The 20,658-nt window shown below is 47.9% G+C and overlaps 1 protein-coding gene across 7 annotated transcripts in view; it reads right to left on the reverse strand.

Moving 5' to 3' along the window:
- LIPC (lipase C, hepatic type) overlaps positions 1 to 20,658 on the reverse strand; it is a 139,531-nt gene that overhangs the window by 22,105 nt on the left and 96,768 nt on the right. For 6 of the 7 annotated variants that reach the window (XM_080665879.1, XM_080665881.1, XM_080665878.1 and 3 more), the window contains 4 exons: positions 6,940 to 7,127; positions 4,365 to 4,547; positions 3,553 to 3,670; positions 883 to 1,116 (listed from right to left, as the gene is read on the reverse strand). In XM_080665879.1, the coding sequence (XP_080522005.1) occupies positions 883 to 1,116; positions 3,553 to 3,670; positions 4,365 to 4,547; positions 6,940 to 7,127 (723 nt within the window). The remainder of the gene's footprint in view (positions 1 to 882; positions 1,117 to 3,552; positions 3,671 to 4,364; positions 4,548 to 6,939; positions 7,128 to 20,658) is intronic. The other variant, XM_080665883.1, reaches the window with a different exon arrangement.

The raw sequence follows: 20,658 nt of genomic DNA on the forward strand, positions 1-20,658 counted from the left end.
GGCCATCCTGATACGGGAGGGGTGGCGGTGATGCACTCACAGAGAGTGTGTTCTCAGCGGGGTTTCGGATGATCGGGGTGAGACAGTGGCCTGCGGGGGTGGGCGTCGCCAGCTGGCTTTCAGGGAGTGGGCATGCTTTAATTAGGATAATATTTTATAATAATGAGACATTCGGAACGTTTATGGAAAGTGTGGTATTTGCTGACAGTTTCGTTTTTTAATCCTGTGCATGTTATCAATGCACACGTTAATGTTTTGGATTTGAGGGAGACGTGGGCTCACAACGCAGGTAACGCCACATTCGGTGTTTGCCCTGAGCTGAAGGAAGTCATGAGGACGTATTTAGAGCTGAGCTTCGAACGGGAAGACTCTCAGTGCTGTCCGGGAGGACCGGCTGATTAAACCTCACTGGTGGAGGAGGATTCCCCCTCTTGTGAGACCAGGGATCAAGAAGTCCCGGTTTATTGTGTGGATCCTCATGGGAGCCAGGACAGTGGAAGCCGCCTGAGCAAGGGAGGGTCTGGAGAAGGAAGAATAACCACAGGCATCGGGACTCCACTTTCAGAAGGACCACTACCCCAGGAGAGACTTTGCACCGAGTGGGGGGTCAGGGTGGGGATTCCTGGTGGTGCCCTCAGCTCATCCTCAGAGCCTGGGCTCTAAGGACCCCTGTCTGAAAAGAGGAGGGGCTGCTGGGGGAACACCAGCCCTTACTGCCACAAGCCCCCCTCTGAAAGGACTTGGTGAGCACACACCCTGGGCCCCCATCCTTGCCCAGTGCTTCCCAGAATCCACACAGTGGGTAGATTCCACTGGATCCAGAGGCCCCATGCGAACGTGGGGAGTGCAGGCCAGTGCTCCTGGCCGTGTCTCCTTCCTCACCATTTAGGCCGTGCTTGGTGATGTGCTTGTAGAGATCTAGGAAGTGGCAGCCAGGCTGGAAGGAGCCCCCGTTGGGGTAGAAGTCATAGTGTGCGATGGGCTCCTTGATGCCCACACTCAGGCCCATGTGCTCCCGGGTGAAGGTGTGGATGGCGTCCACAAAATTGGCGTCATCTAGTGAAAGACGGTCGTTGGCGGAAGTTCCTTCAAACAGAGGGCCGGCGGCGTCCAACCCTGGCGGAGAGCAAGGGCAAGGTTCAATGGCACCGGGAAGGAGAGGAGAAGTGCTCTTTTCAGCTTTTTCATGTTGTTACACATTCATGAGTAGCAGGAAGAAGAAAATCCTAGGGCCTAATCTTTCTCTAGGAAATCTTGCCACAACCTCTGCACAGTAAAACCACAGTAATTCATGGTGCTGAAAATTGAACACAGGCTGCGCATTATCTATGGGGAAAAGAGGCTTGCAGGAGCTATCCAGTGGTGGAAATCAGGTTATGAGGGAATGCTTGATTTATTTAAGCAAATCAATTTTAAGTACCTCTCAAGCTACTTTCAGGAGCATCTGTTTGCATACAAAAAACCCACTGTGCTCCTTGTAAGTAGCTCTTGCCTACTCATCGAACACAAATTTATTTGCCAGCATGTCGTCAATAATTTTTCTAAACAAGCTGGCTTTTCTCCTACACTCATGTCATTTCATTGGACTGTCCCACACAGCCTTGGGACATCACGTTCCCTGGTGAGAATACTGTGAAGAGACAGGACTGCCCAAGCTCTGGGCCTCCAGGGCCAGATGTGTTTGCCTGAGGCGAGTGGCAGCTCCTGGCTGAACCCAGGTGGGGAGCATTTATGCACAGCAAGGTTTTTTCTCCTTCTTTCTTCACCTTCTCTGGAGGGCCCTGTGATGTCCCCCATCAGCCCTGGCTTTCATCCCTGCTGGAAGGAATGGGCAGGAGGCCTAAGAGCGCCTGTTCTCCAGGACTCTGCAGTTACAAACAGAATGTCTTGGTGATTTATATTCCCATCTCCATCAGGCTGACTGCAAGATGTCAACAGAGGAATCAGCTGCCTCTGACGTGTGGGCCTGGCTAATACTGATGTCCCCATGACCCCAGAATGAAGAGGGCTTGATGCAGCCTCTGGGGTTCTGGCTCAGCCTTTAGGCCTGGTTCCTGTGGAGGGAGGGTCTGCTTACACCCAGGCTACTGAGTGTTACATCACAGCCGTGGGGGCACAATGATTGGTTTGGGGACTAGGCCTCCCACTCACCAGCAAGATGAAAAAAAAAAAAGGATTCTCACAATGACAAGTTTACTTGGTTTACATGTCTGCCATTATCCCTATCTTTTTTCATATTAAATTAAGTGTCTTCTTTTATGAAGTAACTAGAGGCCCGGTGCATGAAATTCATGCACGGGGTGTTGGGGGTGGGGGAGCATCCCTCAGCCTGACCTGTACCCTCTCCAATGCAGGAGCCCTTGGGGGATGTCCAGCTGCCAGTTTAGGCCCAAGAGGACTCTGGCGCTGGGGGCAGGGAAGCGAGCCTCATGCAAGTCCCCCTGCTGGTCTGTCAATATGCAAATTGGTCGTTACTGGGACACCGTAATGTACAATTAGCATATTACCTCTTTATATGTATAGATGATGATAGTAGGTAGTAGTTGCTAAAAATGTTCTTACTTGATAAAATAAAAGGTCATAGCAATGCTATTCATCTTACATTTCCTTTGGTTTGTTTTAGCTCGTGAATGTGGTTTTAGCCTGCTCGGTCTCGAAGGATGAGTAGGAGTTTGAGGCAGACTAGGGCTGGGTGGATGAGTGGCAGTAAGCTATTCCAGGCAAAGGGAACAGTACATGCAAAGGCCTGAAAGCACAAGAGGCCACAGCGTGTTTGTAAAGTGGAGAAAAGTCTGGTGCTAAGGCAGCCTAGAATTACAGGAAGGGAACTGCCGGAAGCGACCTTGGAGCTCTGGGGACACTGCACTGAGAAGGCCTTGCCTGGGCCATTGTAGGAATCGCTGGCCTCGGGGCTCGGCTGGGGAACCATCTGATCAGGCGTGTTTTCCTGATGTGACTCTGGGGCGGCCTGGGGAGTGAGGCCGGTGTCAGGGGCACCTGGGAGGAGAGGCCTCTTGCATATTTTTATCTCTTCCTGGGTATCCAGGGCTTTCCGAGTTGGTGTAGAGCTCGGGGTGAGGTTTTTGGTGCAGAGCTTCCTCCCTCAATCCACATGGGTCCCAGAGGAAGACCAACGTGTTTCACAGATGTGGAAACTGAGGCACAAACATAGCTGATGTTACAGCACAGTTAGGGCTGTGATTTTTTAACTGGTTCATGTTAGGCTTTTTAAACTGTAGGTTGAAGAAGAAACTCTATCCTGCTACAAAAGTGTACAGAAGGTCTACTTTCCTGATCCTGTTTGGCCTGATGACGTGAGGCATTTGTTTGCGGGAAGGCAGTGGGAGTGGAGACTGTGATTTCCGCATTCTCTCCGAACAGCCACCTACGGCAGTGCTTACGTTTCAAACGGTGCTCCCAGTCCTCCCGTGAACACCAACACAGCGCCAAGGAGGTTGGGCATGTTCTTTATGAGACTGTTGGAAAGCATGTGCGTGCCCCTCGCCCAGCGCAGCTTGGAGATGACAGTTGTTAGTCTTCAGGCATGGTTACCTGTAATTCTCCCAATCTTGTGCTTTCCACCGATGTAGCTGCCAGCAAACCCCGAGACGTGCGCGCCCAGGCTGTACCCGATGAGATGAACGTTGCTTCGGGAAAATGGAGCCGATTCCTGGAAGGCAGGGAAGACGGCTGCAGGCAGGGAAGAGCTGCCTGGATACAGGCCTCTGTGGGTGCAGCTTGTTCAGGCTCCCACCCTGTTCTTTGCACCTGATCACAAACGAGTTGCTCGCTCATACTCTGGTTGCTCCCCTTGCGGACTCCCTCCTCCCTCCTTTCAGGCCTGCCTGCCCGTCTTCCCTGGATATGAGTGCCCTGCAGAAGCAACCCCACCTGCTCGTGTGTGGGGTTAGGTGGTTGCCAGGGTGTGTTTAGATCCCTTAGGGCAGTGGTGGGCAAACTGTGGCTTGCGAGCCACATGCGGCTCTTTGGCCCCTTGAGTGTGGCTCTTCCACAAAATTCCATGGCCTGGGCGAGTCTATTTTGAAGAAGTGGCGTTAGAAGAAGTTTAAGTTTAAAAAATTTGGCTCTCAAAAGAAATTTCAATCGTTGTACTGTTGATATTTGGCTCTGTTGACTAATGAGTTTGCCGACCACTGCCTTAGGGTGTCCAAGGGCTGAACATAAAAGGAATAGAGGATGGGGTGCGGGGAGAAGAACAGTGGATGGGGATGGGGTTCAAGTGGCCTTCCCATTCCTGAAAGTGTGGCAGAGAGGTGCTCCTGTCTGGGCTGCGGTTAGAGACCAGCTTATGTACTTGGCCTCGGGAGGGGAAGGGAGAGGAAGGGAGGCTGGGCAGGTCTTACCTCCAGCCACTGGAGAAGTGCAGCGACCTCCTGGCCCACGAGACGGGTGTTGCGGACCGCGATGGCATAGTGGTCGTGGGCCAGGGTGATCCAGTCTGCCAGCGCCACGTTCAGTGGCTGGGCCAGCTGGGACTTCAGCGCGGCCACCATCTGCCAGATCCAGTCTTCCAGCAGCCCGTCCACCTGCCGTGGGCCCACAGGGCAGTTAGCATCACCAGAAGGGGCACTAATGTCCTCTTTCTCCCTATTCACCTCCTTTTCTTCTCCCACTCTTGCCTAACGCTGGGTCCTTCTCTCCCAGAGAAAGGGTTGGCAAGGGGTTTCCCAGCCTCAGCACTAAAATGACATCTGGGGCCAGATGCTTGTACGTTGTGGGCTGTCCTGTGCATTGTAGGAGGTTTAGCAGCATCTCTGGCCTCCATCCGAGATGCCAGCAGCACCCTCTGCCCCCAGTTTTGAAAACCAAAAATTCTCCTGACTTTGCCTAATATTTCCTGGGGGCTACCACCTCCAACCCCCAACTGAGAACCATTGTGTTAGCATTTCCCTATCTTAGGACTCACCAAGCCTTGAAACAATGGAAACATTTGTGTCAATCGGGTACTGAAAGTGGATTTCTCCTTCCAGGGTCAGCTGCCACACCAGCCCCTCCCTCATGCCTGCTCTGCTGTACCTGTGAATCCCACCCAGGTCACCGCCCCCCGCCCCGCCCTCACTGCACCCTGCTTGCTTTAAAGGGACTAGTACCATGAGCCAGAACATAGAAGGAGCTCAATAAATGTTCATGGGGAATTGTTCTATGTATGCACCTTGTTTGAGAACCAATTTGCAGGGCACTTCTGATGGGTTCACAGAGCAAAGACATGTATGCTGTGTCTTAAAGGGTAGCTAGGAGTTCTCTGAGAAAAACGAGGGTGGCAGTTAGATGTGGTGGTGGTTGAGGAGGGAGGTATCTAGGGCGTTCCAGGCAGAAGAAGAGCACGGGCAGAGGTGCAGAATCGCAGAGGAGAAAAGGAAGGTGTGGTTGCAGACTAGCCCGCAGAGGTGAAGAGCAGAGCTGATGGCTTGGCATGTCCCCCGGGGTAAGATCCATTCATTTAGTAACGATTTCCCCAGCCCTGGCCGGTAGCTCACTTGGTTGGGCCTCGATCTATGTTAGGTCCCTTCTCTAGGGGCAGAAAAGTCCCCCACCACTTTCACTGCCAACCCCCATTTCTCTATGGGGACCACTTTAAATCCTGGGGGGAAGTTGCTGGCGGGCTTAAGGAGCCTCTGTGCTATTCTGGGGTGGCAATAGAAGCCACCCCACCTCGTGGCTGCACCCACCTGGCGGCATGTGGCTCCCTACTGCCCCCGGAGGCCAGGCACGGGGTCTTTTTGGTTCATGTGAGGTTGTTAACCTGCATGTGGCAGGCTCTCAGAGAATGCATGTTGAAAGAGTGGTGTGGTAGATGGGCCTCTTTAGTTCTCTAGAGCAGACAATGAGGATTTCAGGAGTATTTCCAACTAGATGGCAGGGAAAGGTTTCTAAGTCATAAACTAGACCCCCAAGTCCTGGAGGTTTCTTATTGTGCATTTAGCTTGACATTATGGGTGGGCTGGTAACCAGGGAGTCAGGATTTCCTCTTGGAGGAGATAGGGCCTCACCTAGTTTGTCTTCAGTTATTGCCCACAATATTCTCCCCCTTTCTTCCATAGTAATAGCAGTGTTAGCATCACTAAAGGGCTACACTTTCTCTGAGAGACTACGCATGTCTCAGCCACTTTGCCACCGAGGGATGGCCAATGGGTGCAACTGGAGGCACTTCACCAATGCTTCCAGGAGGCTGACCTAAAAAAGCACTCTTTTATACCAAAGCCATTGAATCGTACACTTTAAATGGATGAATTGTATGGAATGTGAATGATATCTCAATAAAGTTGTTGTTGAAAAGCCCTGCTCTTTGACTCCTTGGTACGCACCCTTTACTATCTGGAGTAAAGAGGTGATGGCTAGTGCTCCAGCTGCCGTCTGGGACTTACGGGGACGAGGGCCGCACTGAAGGCAATGAGCTGGGTGCTTGAGGACTTCACTGACCAAGGCCATTTGCCCAGTTTTGGATTACATATCTCTGGATTGTTATGTGACACAGAAACAAACTTCTGACTTATTTTAACCACTGCCAGTTGGGTTTCTGCTAGTTGCAGCTGAACTTTACGCTGACAGAGACAACATTTCATTGAGAGACGATGTCCGTGGCTTCCTCCCTCCTCTTGCGAGACATGCAGCTTCACCTGCAAGGACCACAACCCCTGTGGGCCCTCATGTGCCGGGTGACCTCTTTGAGTCACATTTCATCGCCTGAAACGTGGAGATAATGATAGTTTTCCCTTCCTGCTTACTCATGGAATTGAGATCATCAGTGAGATAGTGTGTGGGGAAGCACTTGGAAAATTAGAATGTGCTTTACAAAAATTATTATGCATGAAGCTGTTATCATCAGCTCCCTATCTTTTTATTAAAACTGAGCACACGAGGGAGGAAAAAAAGAAAATGTCAGAGCAGAGAGCAAAAAGATGTGTCAGCATTTCCTACCGACCACCCGTGGATGATCATCACCAGCGGCAGAGAGGCGTTGAAGCCGCACTGCTGTAGCGTGTCTGGGCGGTGGAGCTGAATCTGACAGCCCTTATCAGTCTTCCCTTCAAAGAGCAGGAATCTGGTCTTCGTCTCCTGCAACGTTTCATTTTTTCTAGCAGCTCGAGCTCTCCTTCCAAACGGCTCTGCAATAGAAGATGAAGGACGGTGCTTAGCCTGGCATCTCTCCCACCTCTGCCAGCTCTGGGACAACCCAAAGGTTCTGAAGAACACCGGCCAATAGGGTTCCTGTGAGGTGATGGAGATAGTCATGAGCCGCAGCTTCGGGGAACCCCAAAGAACATTTCCAGGAGAATGACCACTTCTCTCCTGGGAGATGATGGAGGGTGGCCTAGGAGGACCCAACACAGAGGGGGAGAGGGCCATCCTTCACCCTGCCATCCCGGTGACCCTAGGACCAGCCTGTCAGCAACTAGAGTAACTGGAGGACAGTAGGAATATAGGAGAGGCAATAGGGACAGAGGCTCAGGAGGACAAGGATTTCACCCCAAATCCCACTGCCAATAAGTGGTAAAGTCAGGATTTAAACTCACATCTCTCTGGTGTCTGGCATATAATTAGCAGCTACGTAGGCCTGTGTGGTTAAAATAAGGAGAGTGAGCATCTAGCACTTTGCATTTTTGATCTGTGAAATACTTTCTGTGAAAATTTATTCCAGTTGCCCTCACAGGCCAATTCTGTCTTATATGTATTTACTCTGGATTTAGCTGAGAGAATTAGGAATCGATGGATGGGTATGACATGGAAGAAATTTTTTTACTTTAAGTAGTTCACAAAAATTCATGGTAGAAGACATAGAAATGAAGAGACAATAAAGGCAGTAAAACCTTTACAAAGACAGAAAATGTAAATAGATTAGCACCCTAACACACACAGTATGTGATCCTAGCAGGCTGCTGGAGATGGGCCACAGATTTTATTCTGAACTTCCTACTGGCCAAAGCAAAAAGGGAAGCAGGAGCAGTTATAGGATTCATGGCATCTAGTTGCTCACACTCTCCTGACTCTGAAGCCCCAAGCAGTTTCCTTATGGGTTACTGTAAAAAGGTCACCAGGTGAGGCCTCTGCATTGTCTTGAGCATCGTTCCCACACAGCAGCAAGTTTCACGTGGCTGTCTCTGAGAGTGGTCTCCAGTCCTCACTGGAAGCAGTGGCTGCAGCGCCAAACAGCATTTACGTGGCAGTGAATCTCTGTGAGGCTCTTCACTGTAACCCAGCAGTAGCCTCGCGATGGAGGGAGGCAGGACCACTTTGGGTCATATTTTGGGTGGAACGAGTAGAGCTCTGGAGCCTGCTTGTCTGAGCCACCATGACTGTCTGGATGTCCCCGTCGCAGAACACACAGAATACTGGATCCTCCTCAGCCACACCACGGCTTCGAGGGCTCAGTGCTGTCACCCACACCCACATCTTCACTGAAACCCCTCCCCCAAGCGTTAGCCCCATACAGAGCCAGCTCTTGGCTGGGCATCTCTACCTGGGGACACTTTGGTCACTGCAAACCCAGAGAGGCCAAACCGGATTGATTTTCGTTCCTCCCCACCCATTCTTCTTCCTTCTTTCTACATTTCCTATTGTGGTTTGTAACACCATCATTTGTCCCTGCAATTTCTCAAGCTAGGAAGCTTAGAGCTGTCCTGGAATGCCCTTTCGGTCCCCTTGGTAACCCCCTGGGGCCATCAGGAGTATCCTCACTGCCTCTGCTGCTGGGCTAGTCTAGGGCCATATCTTTATGTTGTTGTGTTGGTGGTATTGTAACAGACTCGTATATGTTTTATATTTAATTTGTTTACTTGTAGAGTTAATACATGCTAGTCATATGTATACAATCTGAAAAATGCCCAAGTGAATAAAGACTCTCACTATTCAGAAAACCACACAAGTAATATTTGGAGTATTTCCTCCTAACCTTTTCTTATATGGGTATTTTTTTCATGGATACTTATGTGGAGTGTCTATAACTGAGACCATATTATGTGAATGGTTTTCACCAGGCATAATAATTTCTTATAGCATTACAATTCTTCAAAAATTTGCTTTTGAAAAGTGGCATAGTTTGCTTACTTGTTCCATTTTTGTTGGACATTTAGGTTGTTTCCGGGTTTCTTTTTTTTTTTTCTATTACAATGTTCCGATGACCATTTTTACACCTAAATTTTTATCTGAATCTATGAGAATTTTCTTAGTATAGATTCCCTAAAGTAGAATCATTAGGTCCTTAGGTGTGATCTTATTTACCTCTCTTTTTATATGCACATATATCTAAATTGATTTTCAGCACCTTGTAAGCTAATATTTATTGAGGGCTTACTCTGCGCCAGGGACTTTTCTAACAGTCTTGTTTGTATTAACCTATTTAAGCCTCAGAGCAAGTCTGTCAGTGAGCTGTGAGGACACCTGTTATGAGTGAGGAAATTTCTTGCAATGGTATTCAGTAGGAGCAGCTCCCTCCCCAGGCATGTCTTCTGAAATCGTCATTTTCTCCTGTCTTTGGAAGAGATAAAGGCACACCAATGATAAGAATCTAGGGGTGTGGAAGGACACTTGACTTGGGGTAGTGACCACACAATACACTATACAGATGATGTATTATAGAATTGTACACCTGAAACCAATACAAGTTATTAACCAATGCTACCCTAATAAATTAAATTTTAAAAAAAATGAATCAGTGATGAGGAGGGAGACTATTAACTAAGGTAAGTGGTCAAATCCTTTGAGGGAGTCAGCCCCTCGTCACCTGGAAAGTGAGACGACAGGCTGGGGGGGCTTGGGATTCCCTCCGTGTGACGGCAAGATCCCGAGGCAGCAAGGCTTCCTCACATTAGTCAGAAGAAGCTGGGTGCAGCCATTACGTTTCTAATAGGAGATTCCTTGCAGCAATGATTTCTCTATTCCTAAGTGAGCCCTCAGGGTTGAGGGGTCCTAATAGTTCATACAAGAACAAATGATTTCATTTTCTTTTGGGTAAGGACATAACTAGGTGGGTGACTGCAGGCAATGAATGAGCTGGCACAGGAGACAGCCCAAGTTTCTGCAGTAGAAGCTCCCGGAGTCAGGCCCTCTTCAGCCCGGGATGCCTGGGCTGGGACCTCCACTCACTTCAACATTTATCCCACCCCCACCAGGTGCTGGCTGCAGCTGGGGACACAAGTGCCCAAGACAGCAGCCGCAGGCATTAATATGCCCCATCTCTTTGTGAAATATCTTCACATTTGTGCTGTAAATTGCTAACGTGTGTGTGTGTGCACGCACGCGCCCAAGTGTGTGTGTTGATTTCCTTTTATTAATTCAACAACTGAAAATATTCTCAGACCTGGGACTAGGGGGAGAGGGCCTCGGCTCAGGGCGGGACAAGCCTGAGATAAACACGGCCATAGCTCTGACCTTGGCTGCTGTGGCCAGGCCCACGATCCGTGTATATTAGCACTGACTTCGTAGTTTCTAGGACGACTCATTCATTCTTCTTTCTGCCCACACTTCCTGAGTACCTGCTCTGTGCCAGGCATTCTTCCACAAATGAAACTTGCCTATAGCTCAGTAGCTTTTGGCGCAAGTACCAGGTTTTCTTCCTATTCTTTAAAAAATGTAGTTGGTCCATAACAGTGGAGTAACAGCAGAAAACAAAATGCTAAAAAATACACTCACTCGCATTCTCATCATCCAAATGGATTGGCTTTTTATTTTCCTGTATCCAGAAGCAAATATATTTTTCATGTAACTGTGCAGATATAACTTGCTTTTTGCTTTTTTTCATTTCACATTACATAGTAAGAATCTCTTCATATGCCTACAGTGTTCATACTCATCATTTTTAAAGGCTGAGTAATATTCCATATGGGAATATTTTGTAATTTATGATTCCATTTCCCTCTCTGGGACAAGCAATATGATTCCAATATTTCACCCTCATAAAGAGAGCTGCAATGAACTTCAGCAGAGAGTTTTTCCTTCCAGAGAATTATTTCCACCAGGATGAATTACCTGGTACGGAATTACTTGGTTAAATGGTGAGATCGTTTTGCTGACATGGGAGTTGAAGCAATCTTACAAATAAGTCCCCCATAGAGTGTCAGCCACGATTTTTACTGACCTAAGAACCTCTAAGACCCACATGTTCTCATTAAAGGTGATGATGGGGTGCTGGGGAGCAGGTGGGATTGGTATGGCAGGTTAAAGGGCTGTTTATGTGGCTATCATGTACTTTTTGCTAGTAACTCAGAATTCCTTATTTTATTCAATCCTTGTGCTGCGCCAGCACAGCCAAGGGTTCGGCGTAGGATGAAGAAAAGACAGACAAAGAGAATAAGCTGGGTCTAGGGTGGATCTTCTGTGCCTGGCTGAGGCCACAGAACAGATCCAGACTGCAAGCTGATGCTTTATTTTATAGTCAGGGGTAAACAAGGTAATTTACAATGTTCTTGTAAGTTTCACTTGTTTTGGCAGCACTTGCTGCACCTCACACAGCCCATTAGCTACCCAGGAAAGATCTAGGGAGCAGTCACAAGATCAAGCTTAATTGTGCTAAGAGGGCTGTGCCCTCTAAGCTGGGACTTGTTTGCGACTTTGTCAGCAGGTCAGTCCGAGGCTTAACCCTATAACCGCTCCCTACAAATCCTCATAATGCCCCCACAAGTCGGTTATCCCAAAAGGAAACTGGGTCTCAGAGAGAATAAGTGTCTTGACTAAAGTCACAGGAAGTGACTGAGTTGAGCCTCATGACAAGAGCAGCTCCTTTGCAGTCCAGGACGTTAAAGTTGCCCATTGGGGCAGACCCATGAACCTCCTTTGCCAGGCCCTCAGCACCCCACTGGAGACTCGCTGACCATGAAGTCATTGAAATAGGTCTTTCACAATTTTTCAGGGTCTAGAACAGGGGTGGGCAAACTTTTTGACTCGAGGGCCACAATGGGTTCTTAAACTGGACCGGAGGGGCAGAACAAAAGCATGGATGGAGTGTTTGTGTGAACTAATATAAATTCAAAGTAAAGGAGCGGAGGGGAGAGCAAGAGAACCCTCCGCTCTTTCGGCTCCGCGGGCCGGATAGAACAGCCGAATGGGCCGGATCCAGCCCGTGGGCCGTAGTTTGCCCACGGCTGGTCTAGAGGAAGCATGTCAAACTCGCGGCCCGCGGGCCTCATGTGGCCCACAACAAATATTTTTGCGGCCCAGCCAATATAACAGTATGTAAGAAACATTTTAATAAAAATTTAATAACTTAATTTTTATAATATCCTGTTATACATAATCATTAATAACAAACTACAACGTTCGCTAATGACTGATTACTATAATCATGTTGCATTCATTTCCCTTACACACTCTAGGCGCAGGCGCACCATTTCTCTCCACTAATACCAGCAGTGAATATTTTAGCAGCTGATGGCCACGTCGTTAGTCTTGGACTGACTTGTTTGGTGTGCGCAACAGGAAATATTTCGCTTTCAGAAAACAAGAAAAGTAGTTTTATTTGCGTTACACTTACTAATTCGTGCAGTTATTCAGTGTCTGGTAAGTTAATGTTCAAGAAAAATATTAATTTTTATTAAAATGTTCTATTATTTTATGTTAACGATTACTCATTTATTTCAGCCCCTTGTATTCAGAATGTCTCTATTGAAATAAAACTACGTTTCTATGAAAATTGAAGCTTTTTTTTTTTTTTTTGCAGCCCACATACACTTAAACCTTGTTTACTTGGCCCGTGTTAACCCTTGAGTTTGACATGCTTGGCCTAGAGCGTGGCTGTGTTGAATTGCCTTTCTGTGCTGACTTAGAAGAGACCTCAGAGCCTGAAGCGAAGGCATGTCACTCGAGGCGAGCAGCTGAGCACGCTAGTGTTTGGGTCTGCAGCATCTGCTTGCAGAGATAACGTGGCCTTAGACACACAGGACTGTTCAGCTATTGGTGGATTACATGTGACTGTGTGTTGGCAGATCTTTATGAGGCCCTAGTCAACTTGTCCTGGTTGATATTGAGCAAGTCATGTAACTTTCTAGGCCTAAATCCTCATCTGGAAAGTGAGGCGTTTGGACCAGCCGGATCTGAGACCCCCATGGTGACACAGTGAGATGTCCTTGGCCCTTGAGTCAACTGGACCAGGGGTCGAGACCTGGCTTTTCCTCTAAACCAGCCTGGCCTCCGTTTCCATCTCTGGAAAATCAAGAGGCGGGGCGAAGATGCCAGATCCCTCTGGTTCTGAGGTGTGTGGGTCCTAAGTCTGTCCTATCTCTGACTTTCAGTAACTAAAAGGCTCCAGAGAGAAGTGTTTTTGAGGCCAGAGTTAATCAGACAAAGAGAAAAGTGAGAGTCGGAGCTGGGACTCCTGGCTCTGTTCCCGAGGGACGCTCTCCCCTGTGCTGGAATCTGAGCCTGACGCTTTGCAAGGATAAACACTTGCAGCAGGAAGAAAGCAGCCCAAGGTTACTCTTTAAGGCAGAGTGGATGGTGTGTATGGAAATGTGAGTGAATACATGGAATATGCTCTCTAGGGCAGGGGTTTGGGGGCTCCCTAAAGAGGAAATGTTCCTGACCCACCAGTCCCCGAGTATCCCTGGGGCTTCCCTGTGTGGTGGTATGGGGCTGAGAGGGCAGGTCATTGGCCTCTCTTAAACCTTCCATCTTGGAGATTGAGAGCCCATATGATCCCATTCATTCATGTATTCATTCGTTCATTCCACTGCACATTTAGTGAGCACCTACTATGGGGCAGGATGTACTTAATATTGCAGATGCAACAGTACCTAAGAAAGACTGTGCTTTCAAGAAGTTCAGCATTTACTATGCTGGAGGCAAGTAAATAGACAATTGTTACACAGCTTGGTAAGTGTTTCAGTGCGTGAATAATAGTACAGGCACCTACCCAGCTATAGAGTGGCTGGTGTGAAGGCAGTCAGAGTATCTTACTGTGAGTAAGGTCACCAATTCCCCAGATGATCTCGGGGATTCCAAGTCAAAGGCTAGTCCTGATGGGAGGGAAGGACTATAGAACGTGGAAGATAATCAATATGTCACCTCAATGCTCACAGAACTTGAGGTCATGGCTGTAGCCTATTTTCCTGAGACCCTTGGTACCTCATCTCCTTTGAGACTCCCCTGGGGTCTACAGCACAGCTGTTTTCTGGCTAAAAAAAAAAACTAAACCAAGACCAGAATCCCAGTTCTCTGTCTCACTATCCATACATCAAGGTCCTGAGACTGTAAACCTTCTCTGGGCACGTGCTTTTTATCCTTGTTCCACTCTCCCTAAGATATTCTTTTGGACCCATGTTCTCCCTTCACATCTGTGTCTGGAGGCACTGCTGTCTGCCCCATTCAGATGGTGGACATGCACCCCAACAATTTCTGGGGCACCATGGAAAACAATGGCAGAGGCAGGATAGTTTAGTGGAAAGGGCACTGGCTTTGGAGCCAGTTGGCTCTGTATTTGATCTATCATTTATTAATGAATAACTCTCTAGTTATTAGCTGTGTGACCTTGGGAAGCTCACTTAACCTGGAAGCTTCAGTTTCTTTCTCTTAAATTGCAAATATGATAACTGGATGAAACTCAGTGAAACATCTGATACGGAGCTTGGCATTTAATACTTCGTTTTTCCGTCCTTTTAGAACTTACCTAAGATCTCTTCCATTTCATGTCTGACCCAACATAGTTTCTTCCAGATACTTTTTGGTCTTTGCCAGCCTATTTAGTACCTTTCTGTGAATTCTGTGCACTCCTTCAGGCAGTATATTGCATGTCTTGGCAAGAGCATTGTGCCTTTGTGCCAAGAAGAAGAAGCCCCCTCCTTGGGGTGCGGATCTCAGCCTCCCTTCTCCCATTTGTCCAGGCCCTTTGGGCCAGGAGAAGTCTATTGACCTTACATAGCAGCTCTGGAGACTGCTAGGCTGGGTCTCTGCCTCTGCCAGCTGGGTGCTCCAGCCATGCCACCCAAATTAGGCAGCTCCAGGAGCCAAACCAGCCCACAGGTCAATGGGGAAATAAATCTCTGACTGCAACACACACCCAGCCAGAGTTCTGCCCTTAAGCCACTGCTAAATGAATACTTCCCTTTCAGGATCTCTTACGTTTTACCTAATCTTCTACATTGGGGGGAAGAATTCTTCTGTAGCCATGCGCTAAACATCCCCAAAGCAGCTGATTCAGTAGGTCTGGTGAGGCCTGAGAATGTGGATCATCCCAAGGTGGCATATCATTCTGAGAATAACTTGCCTAGTGGTTAAGAATATAAGCATTGGATATCCCTGATGAATATAGATACAAAAGTTCTCAACAAAATATTAGCAAACCAAATTCAACAACACAGTAAAAGGATCATACACTATGATCAAGTGAGATTTATATCTGGGATGCAAGGATGGTTCAATGTATACAAGTCAACTGCGACACCACATGAACAGAAAGACAAAAATCATACATATAATCATCTTAATATACACAGAAAAACATTTGACAAAATTCAACATCCTTTTGTGATAAAAACTCTCAACAAATTGGGTATTGAAGGAACCTATCTCAACACAATAAAGGGTATGTATGACAAACCTACAGTAAACATCATACTCAAATGGTGCAATGTTTTCCTTTATAAGATCAGGAACAAGACAGGATGCTCATTCTCTCCACTCCTCTCTAACATAATATTGGAAGTCATAGTAAGAGAAAGAAATAAAGGCAAGAAGAAGAAATAAGAGGCATCCAAAGTCAGAAAGGAAGAAGTAAAATTGTCTCTCTTTGCTGGTGACATAATCTTATATATAGGAAATCCCAAAGATTCTACCAAAAAACTGTTAGACCTAACACCTGAATTCAGTAGTTTCAGTATACAAAATCAGCCTATAAAAACCAGTCGCATTTTTATACACCAAACAATAAACTATCTGGAAAAGAAATAAAAAACAATCTCATTATTCAATTCAATGGCTATCAAAATCCCAATGGCATTTTTCACAGGAAAAAAAAAATTCTAAAATTTGTGTAGAACCGCAAAAAATCTCAAACAGCCAAAGCAAGTTTGAGAAAAAACAGAACTGGAGGCATCACACTTTCTGATTTTAAACTATATCAAAAATTTTTAGTAATCAAAACAGTATGATAGTGGCATAAAAACAGACTCATCAAGCAATAGAATAGGCTTAAGAGCCCAGCGGTAAACCCATGCATGTATGCTTCCACGGAGTTTAGCCCCAGGGGCCCTTGACTTCAGCTGTTGAATAGGTCAGAGGGTCAAGCTCCTTCCCAGGGGCCCTTAGTCACCTGAAAGACTAAAGGTGATTCCCAAGCAGGCAGCTTCCTCTAGGGCAGAAGTGGGCCTGGCAGATGCCAAAGTGCTTGGAGCCATGGGGAGCCAATGTGTGAGGAATTCTATGAAAGGAATCTGGCTTAGAGCTTGGAAGCCGGGCAGTGAGGTGCCCACATGGCTGGCTTCGCTTTTGAAGGGGTGGAGGGGGCGGGAGGAAAGCATGTGCTTCTCAGCCAGGAAGCCCCTGCCCAGGGCCCCTCGGAGGCCTTTCAGAGACCTGACGCATCTCCTCAGCTATCCCTCTGGGCTGGTGCTGCGGGAGTGTTGGGAGCGAGGACATTTTGGATGTGTCAAAAGTGACGAATGTTGAAAAGTGCCATCAGCGTCTCTGGGGACTCACAGTTCACACTGGCAGCTAAGATGTGCCAGGCTCTTTGGAAGAAACTCTGGAGGAAATTGGGAAGTCTTTAACACAGGCAGCTCCTGCTCGCCCGTCCAGATGCGGGTGGCAATGAGATGGCCTCTGTACATGACAAGGAACCATGGGATCAGAGAAGACGGGGCTGGGATGCCTGAGGTCTTGGCAGGAAAAAGTGGCATTCAGAGAGGCCAGCAGGAAAGAGCAGGAGCATAACAAAACAGGAGTGGGCAAGCGGGGGCCTGAGGTTGGAGTTAGCAGAGCTCACTGCCCACAGCACCGGGGCTACAATCCTGGCCTATTAAGTGGTCCTGGCCAGATCTGAACAGGGGCAGCAGCCAGAGCTGGTCGGAGGCTGGAGGTAAGCCCGGGCCTTGGCCCAGAATGAGGCTGGAACAAGGCTCCAGTGTGTCTGGCTTTGGATACACCCCAGGGAATTTGCTACTAGAATACAACATCTACCCTGAAGATAATGCATCCCAAGAGGAGGGTGCCTCAGTATTCTGTTTTTTTTTTTGCATGGCCCTGCTCTGTGTGTAGTGGTACTGGTTCTCTGCTTCTGCAGGGAGATGGCTCATCTGGGCTCCTTAGAAGCTGGGGGTCAGGACCAGCTGGACCAGCCCAGTATGTCTTCTGCAGAAGGATGAATGGGTGGAGGGTGTCAGAGGTGGATGGGGAAATTTGCCCCCAAGGGCTCTCTAGAGAAGACAGAACTCTGTCTTATGATCATTGTCCTTCTGCTATTTCCCTGCACAACCTCTATAGCCAGGAGAGAAAGAGGGAGGAGAGAGTGCAGTCATCTTTGTTGCTGTTGTTGTCATCGTAGACAGCATCATCAGCATCATCATCATCATCACTGTCATCGTCACCAATGCTTAGGCTTCTTATATAACCTGTTTAACTTGTTGAGGCCTGAACTTGTCTTCCCACCTCCTTCCTGCATCCAGATTTTTCAGTCTGCTCCCACGTACGTCTCTCTTCTTCTAGGCACTCCATCACCCCCCTGAGTCATCTTCCACTCCTCCCTCCTTTTTCTTCCCCTCCTTATCAGCAACTGCAACTCTCTGTAGCAGTAACCAGTTCCATTGCTTACTTCTGGGCAGGATCCGTTCTACCCTGTCTGTTCACACCCTCCCCATCCTGCCAAACACTCTGCTCCTAGAGGTCCCAGGCCACCCCTCTCGCTCCTGCCTCCACGACTTTGCTCTTGCAGTTCTCTCTGCCAGGAGTTTTCTCTCCCCTTCCTACACCTTAGCCCTCTACCCGGAAGCAATGAGGATGTGTGCTTCACGAGACCCCAAACCAGTCTCTTTCCTCGGTTCCCTTCCTGTCCTGTAATTCCTCATTCATTTCAAGCCTTATAATTCAGGCTTTAAGAGTTGCCTTTCTGAAGCTGTCTTTGGTCCTGACCTATGTGTTGAGATATTAATAGAGGTCATGGGGAAAAGAGAGTTTTGTGGTCAAGTAAATTAGAGAAATATTGTATTAAGGGACACTAATCAGGCTTTCTGATGGCCAGAGATGTTAAGACTCTTACTGCTTACTGCGTATTTACTCTCGAGTAGGGGCTATTGAAACGCAGTGTTCTCAAACCCAATTACTTTGGAGTAGACTCCCCCGCTGCCACCTCCTGAATTCCTATTTGTAGCCAACACATTTCTGGGACTAACACCCCCTGGGTCACACTTGAGGAAATCCTGTCTCAGGACAGTTTCCCGCTGAGCTGCATCTTGTAGGCTTGCGCTCACCCCCATGGCTGTGTGTTGGTGTCTTGGAGGCAGGTGCTAGCAGCTCCAGCGAAGGCAGGGCTCTGTGTGTGGGAGTCAGGCTGGGCACTTTGAGAGGCGCCAGCTTCTTCTCAGATGTTTGCTGTAGGTGGTGATGCAGAAAGGTGAGAACCACACAACATCCTGCTGCAATTACTGTTGTGGGAGTCCGGTCACCTGGAGATGACTCCTCTCCTGACATTTGTTTTTATGCATTTCCTTCCCATCTTTTCCCATGAAGATATGGATCATGGAAGATTTTACTTAGGGGTTTTCTTAAAGTACAGAGGGTCTCTTGATTAAAATTTATGGAATGAAGAGCAATGGGGGCACTTTAGAACAAGATTTGAGCTGCCTGGGGAACTATTTTTTTTAAGATAGGCAAATATAATGGTTCTCAAATTGTGCTGCTAGGATGGGAAGCCCCCCAACCTTACAGAGGTACCCTGGAGGCTGCTGGGGGGTGGGGGAGGGTGGGGAGGAGGTGGGGAGAGATGCAGAAGTGGAGAGTGCAGACTCCCACTGCCCACACCTGTTTCAACCCAAACAACAATGTTTTCATGTTTTAATGTTTTCTGCTTGAGATTCTGTTTGTAGGAGGGCTTCCATGGCTGACATATGTTCAAAAACCACAAATCTAGACCCATCACTCATTCAACAGATTAAAACAAAACAAAAAAGACTGTGGTGCAGAGACGTTAAAATGTACGCTAGTTCATTACATCTGGATACTGACTCTAGGACCCGGGTTTCCGGACACAACATCAAATGGTCTTTCTACACCCTCTTGCATGTGCTTGTTTCCTTCTGACTCAGCCATCTGCCAGAGAGAAGGCTAAACTGTAGCAAGAAACAAATACTGCAGTAAATCCACCAATAACCAGTTGGGGGAAAGGTATGGGGCAGCCCCATGCGCTCCTCATTTCATCTGTTTCACTGCAGGTCGTTAGCTCGGCCTTGAAATGTAAAGAAGCGTATGCTGAGAGCAAGAGCTGCTTCTGCCAAGAATATCTCATAAGATACAATACCCCAATCTGCAGTGAAACGAACTGTTTAATTACAACTGCCATCCTGTAAATATTCAGTTTATCGGTGAAAGAGTTCTGCAAATAGAGGCAGCTCTTCAGCAGGCCTCCTGCGGGAATTCTGGAGGAACTAAAGAAGAGAGAGAATGATGGAGACATGCCCGTCCCGATTGTTGGGGTCGTGGTACCTACGGAGGAAGGGGCTAGTGTGTATGTCACATGCGCCACTTCGTGTTCAGTGCAGTGGGGGGTGGGAGTGAGGCAGAGGGGACAACAGAGGGGTTCAGAAGCATCTCTCTCTCTCTCTTTTTAAAATTCCTTACCAGAGGACAGGGACATATTGGAGAGAGAGAGAGAGAGAGAGAGAGAGAGAGAGAGAGAGAGAGAGAGAGAGAACATCGATGTGAGAGAGAAACATGGATTGGTTGCCCTCTGCACGCTCTCTGACCGAGGATCAAACCCAAAACCCAGGTAGGAGCCCTGACTAGGAATTTAACCCGCAACCTTTCGATGCATGGGAGGACGCTCAACCAGCTGAGCCACTCTGGCTGGGCCAAAAGCACCTCTCCTAATCCTTCACTTTGAATGGCTGGTTAGAAGGGTGGCCCCTTTCATGATAACGATGCTAATGCTCCTTGTGCACCCCTGTGCCCCGTGCTATTCACTAACTCTCATAAAACACTCTGAGGTAGCCAGAGATAGCCTCAAACCCAAGCAGTGTGATTCCAGAGTTGACATTCCTTTTTAAAGGTGATGAAGCTTATTTACTTACTAGAGGCCGAATGCACAAAATTCGTGCAAGAGTAGGCCTTCCTTCCCCGGCTGCTGGCACAGGCTTCCCTCCAGCACCCGGGACCCGGGCTTCCCTCACAGCCCTGGCTTTGTCCGGAAGGTCGTCCGGTCTAATTAGAATAGTATGCTTTTATTATTATAGATATGAAGTATAATTCATGCACAGGAAGGTGCACAAATCCTAAATAGATTGCTCCAAGAGTTTCCAGCTGCATATGTTCCTGGAAGGTGCCCTCCAACCTGTCTCCCGGCAATGCCATCAGCGATGTGACCACTATTCTGACCTCCATCATGAGAGATAGGTCTTGCCTATTCTTGAATTTCATGTAAGTGGACTCATACACCACATGCACGTGTATGCCTGGCTCCTCTTACTCAGCAGGATGTGAGGCTCATCCGTGCCGCTGCAGATA

Source organism: Plecotus auritus (assembly GCF_963455305.1).
Source record: "Plecotus auritus genome assembly, chromosome: 1".
In the NCBI taxonomy this organism is placed as follows: domain Eukaryota; kingdom Metazoa; phylum Chordata; class Mammalia; order Chiroptera; family Vespertilionidae; genus Plecotus; species Plecotus auritus.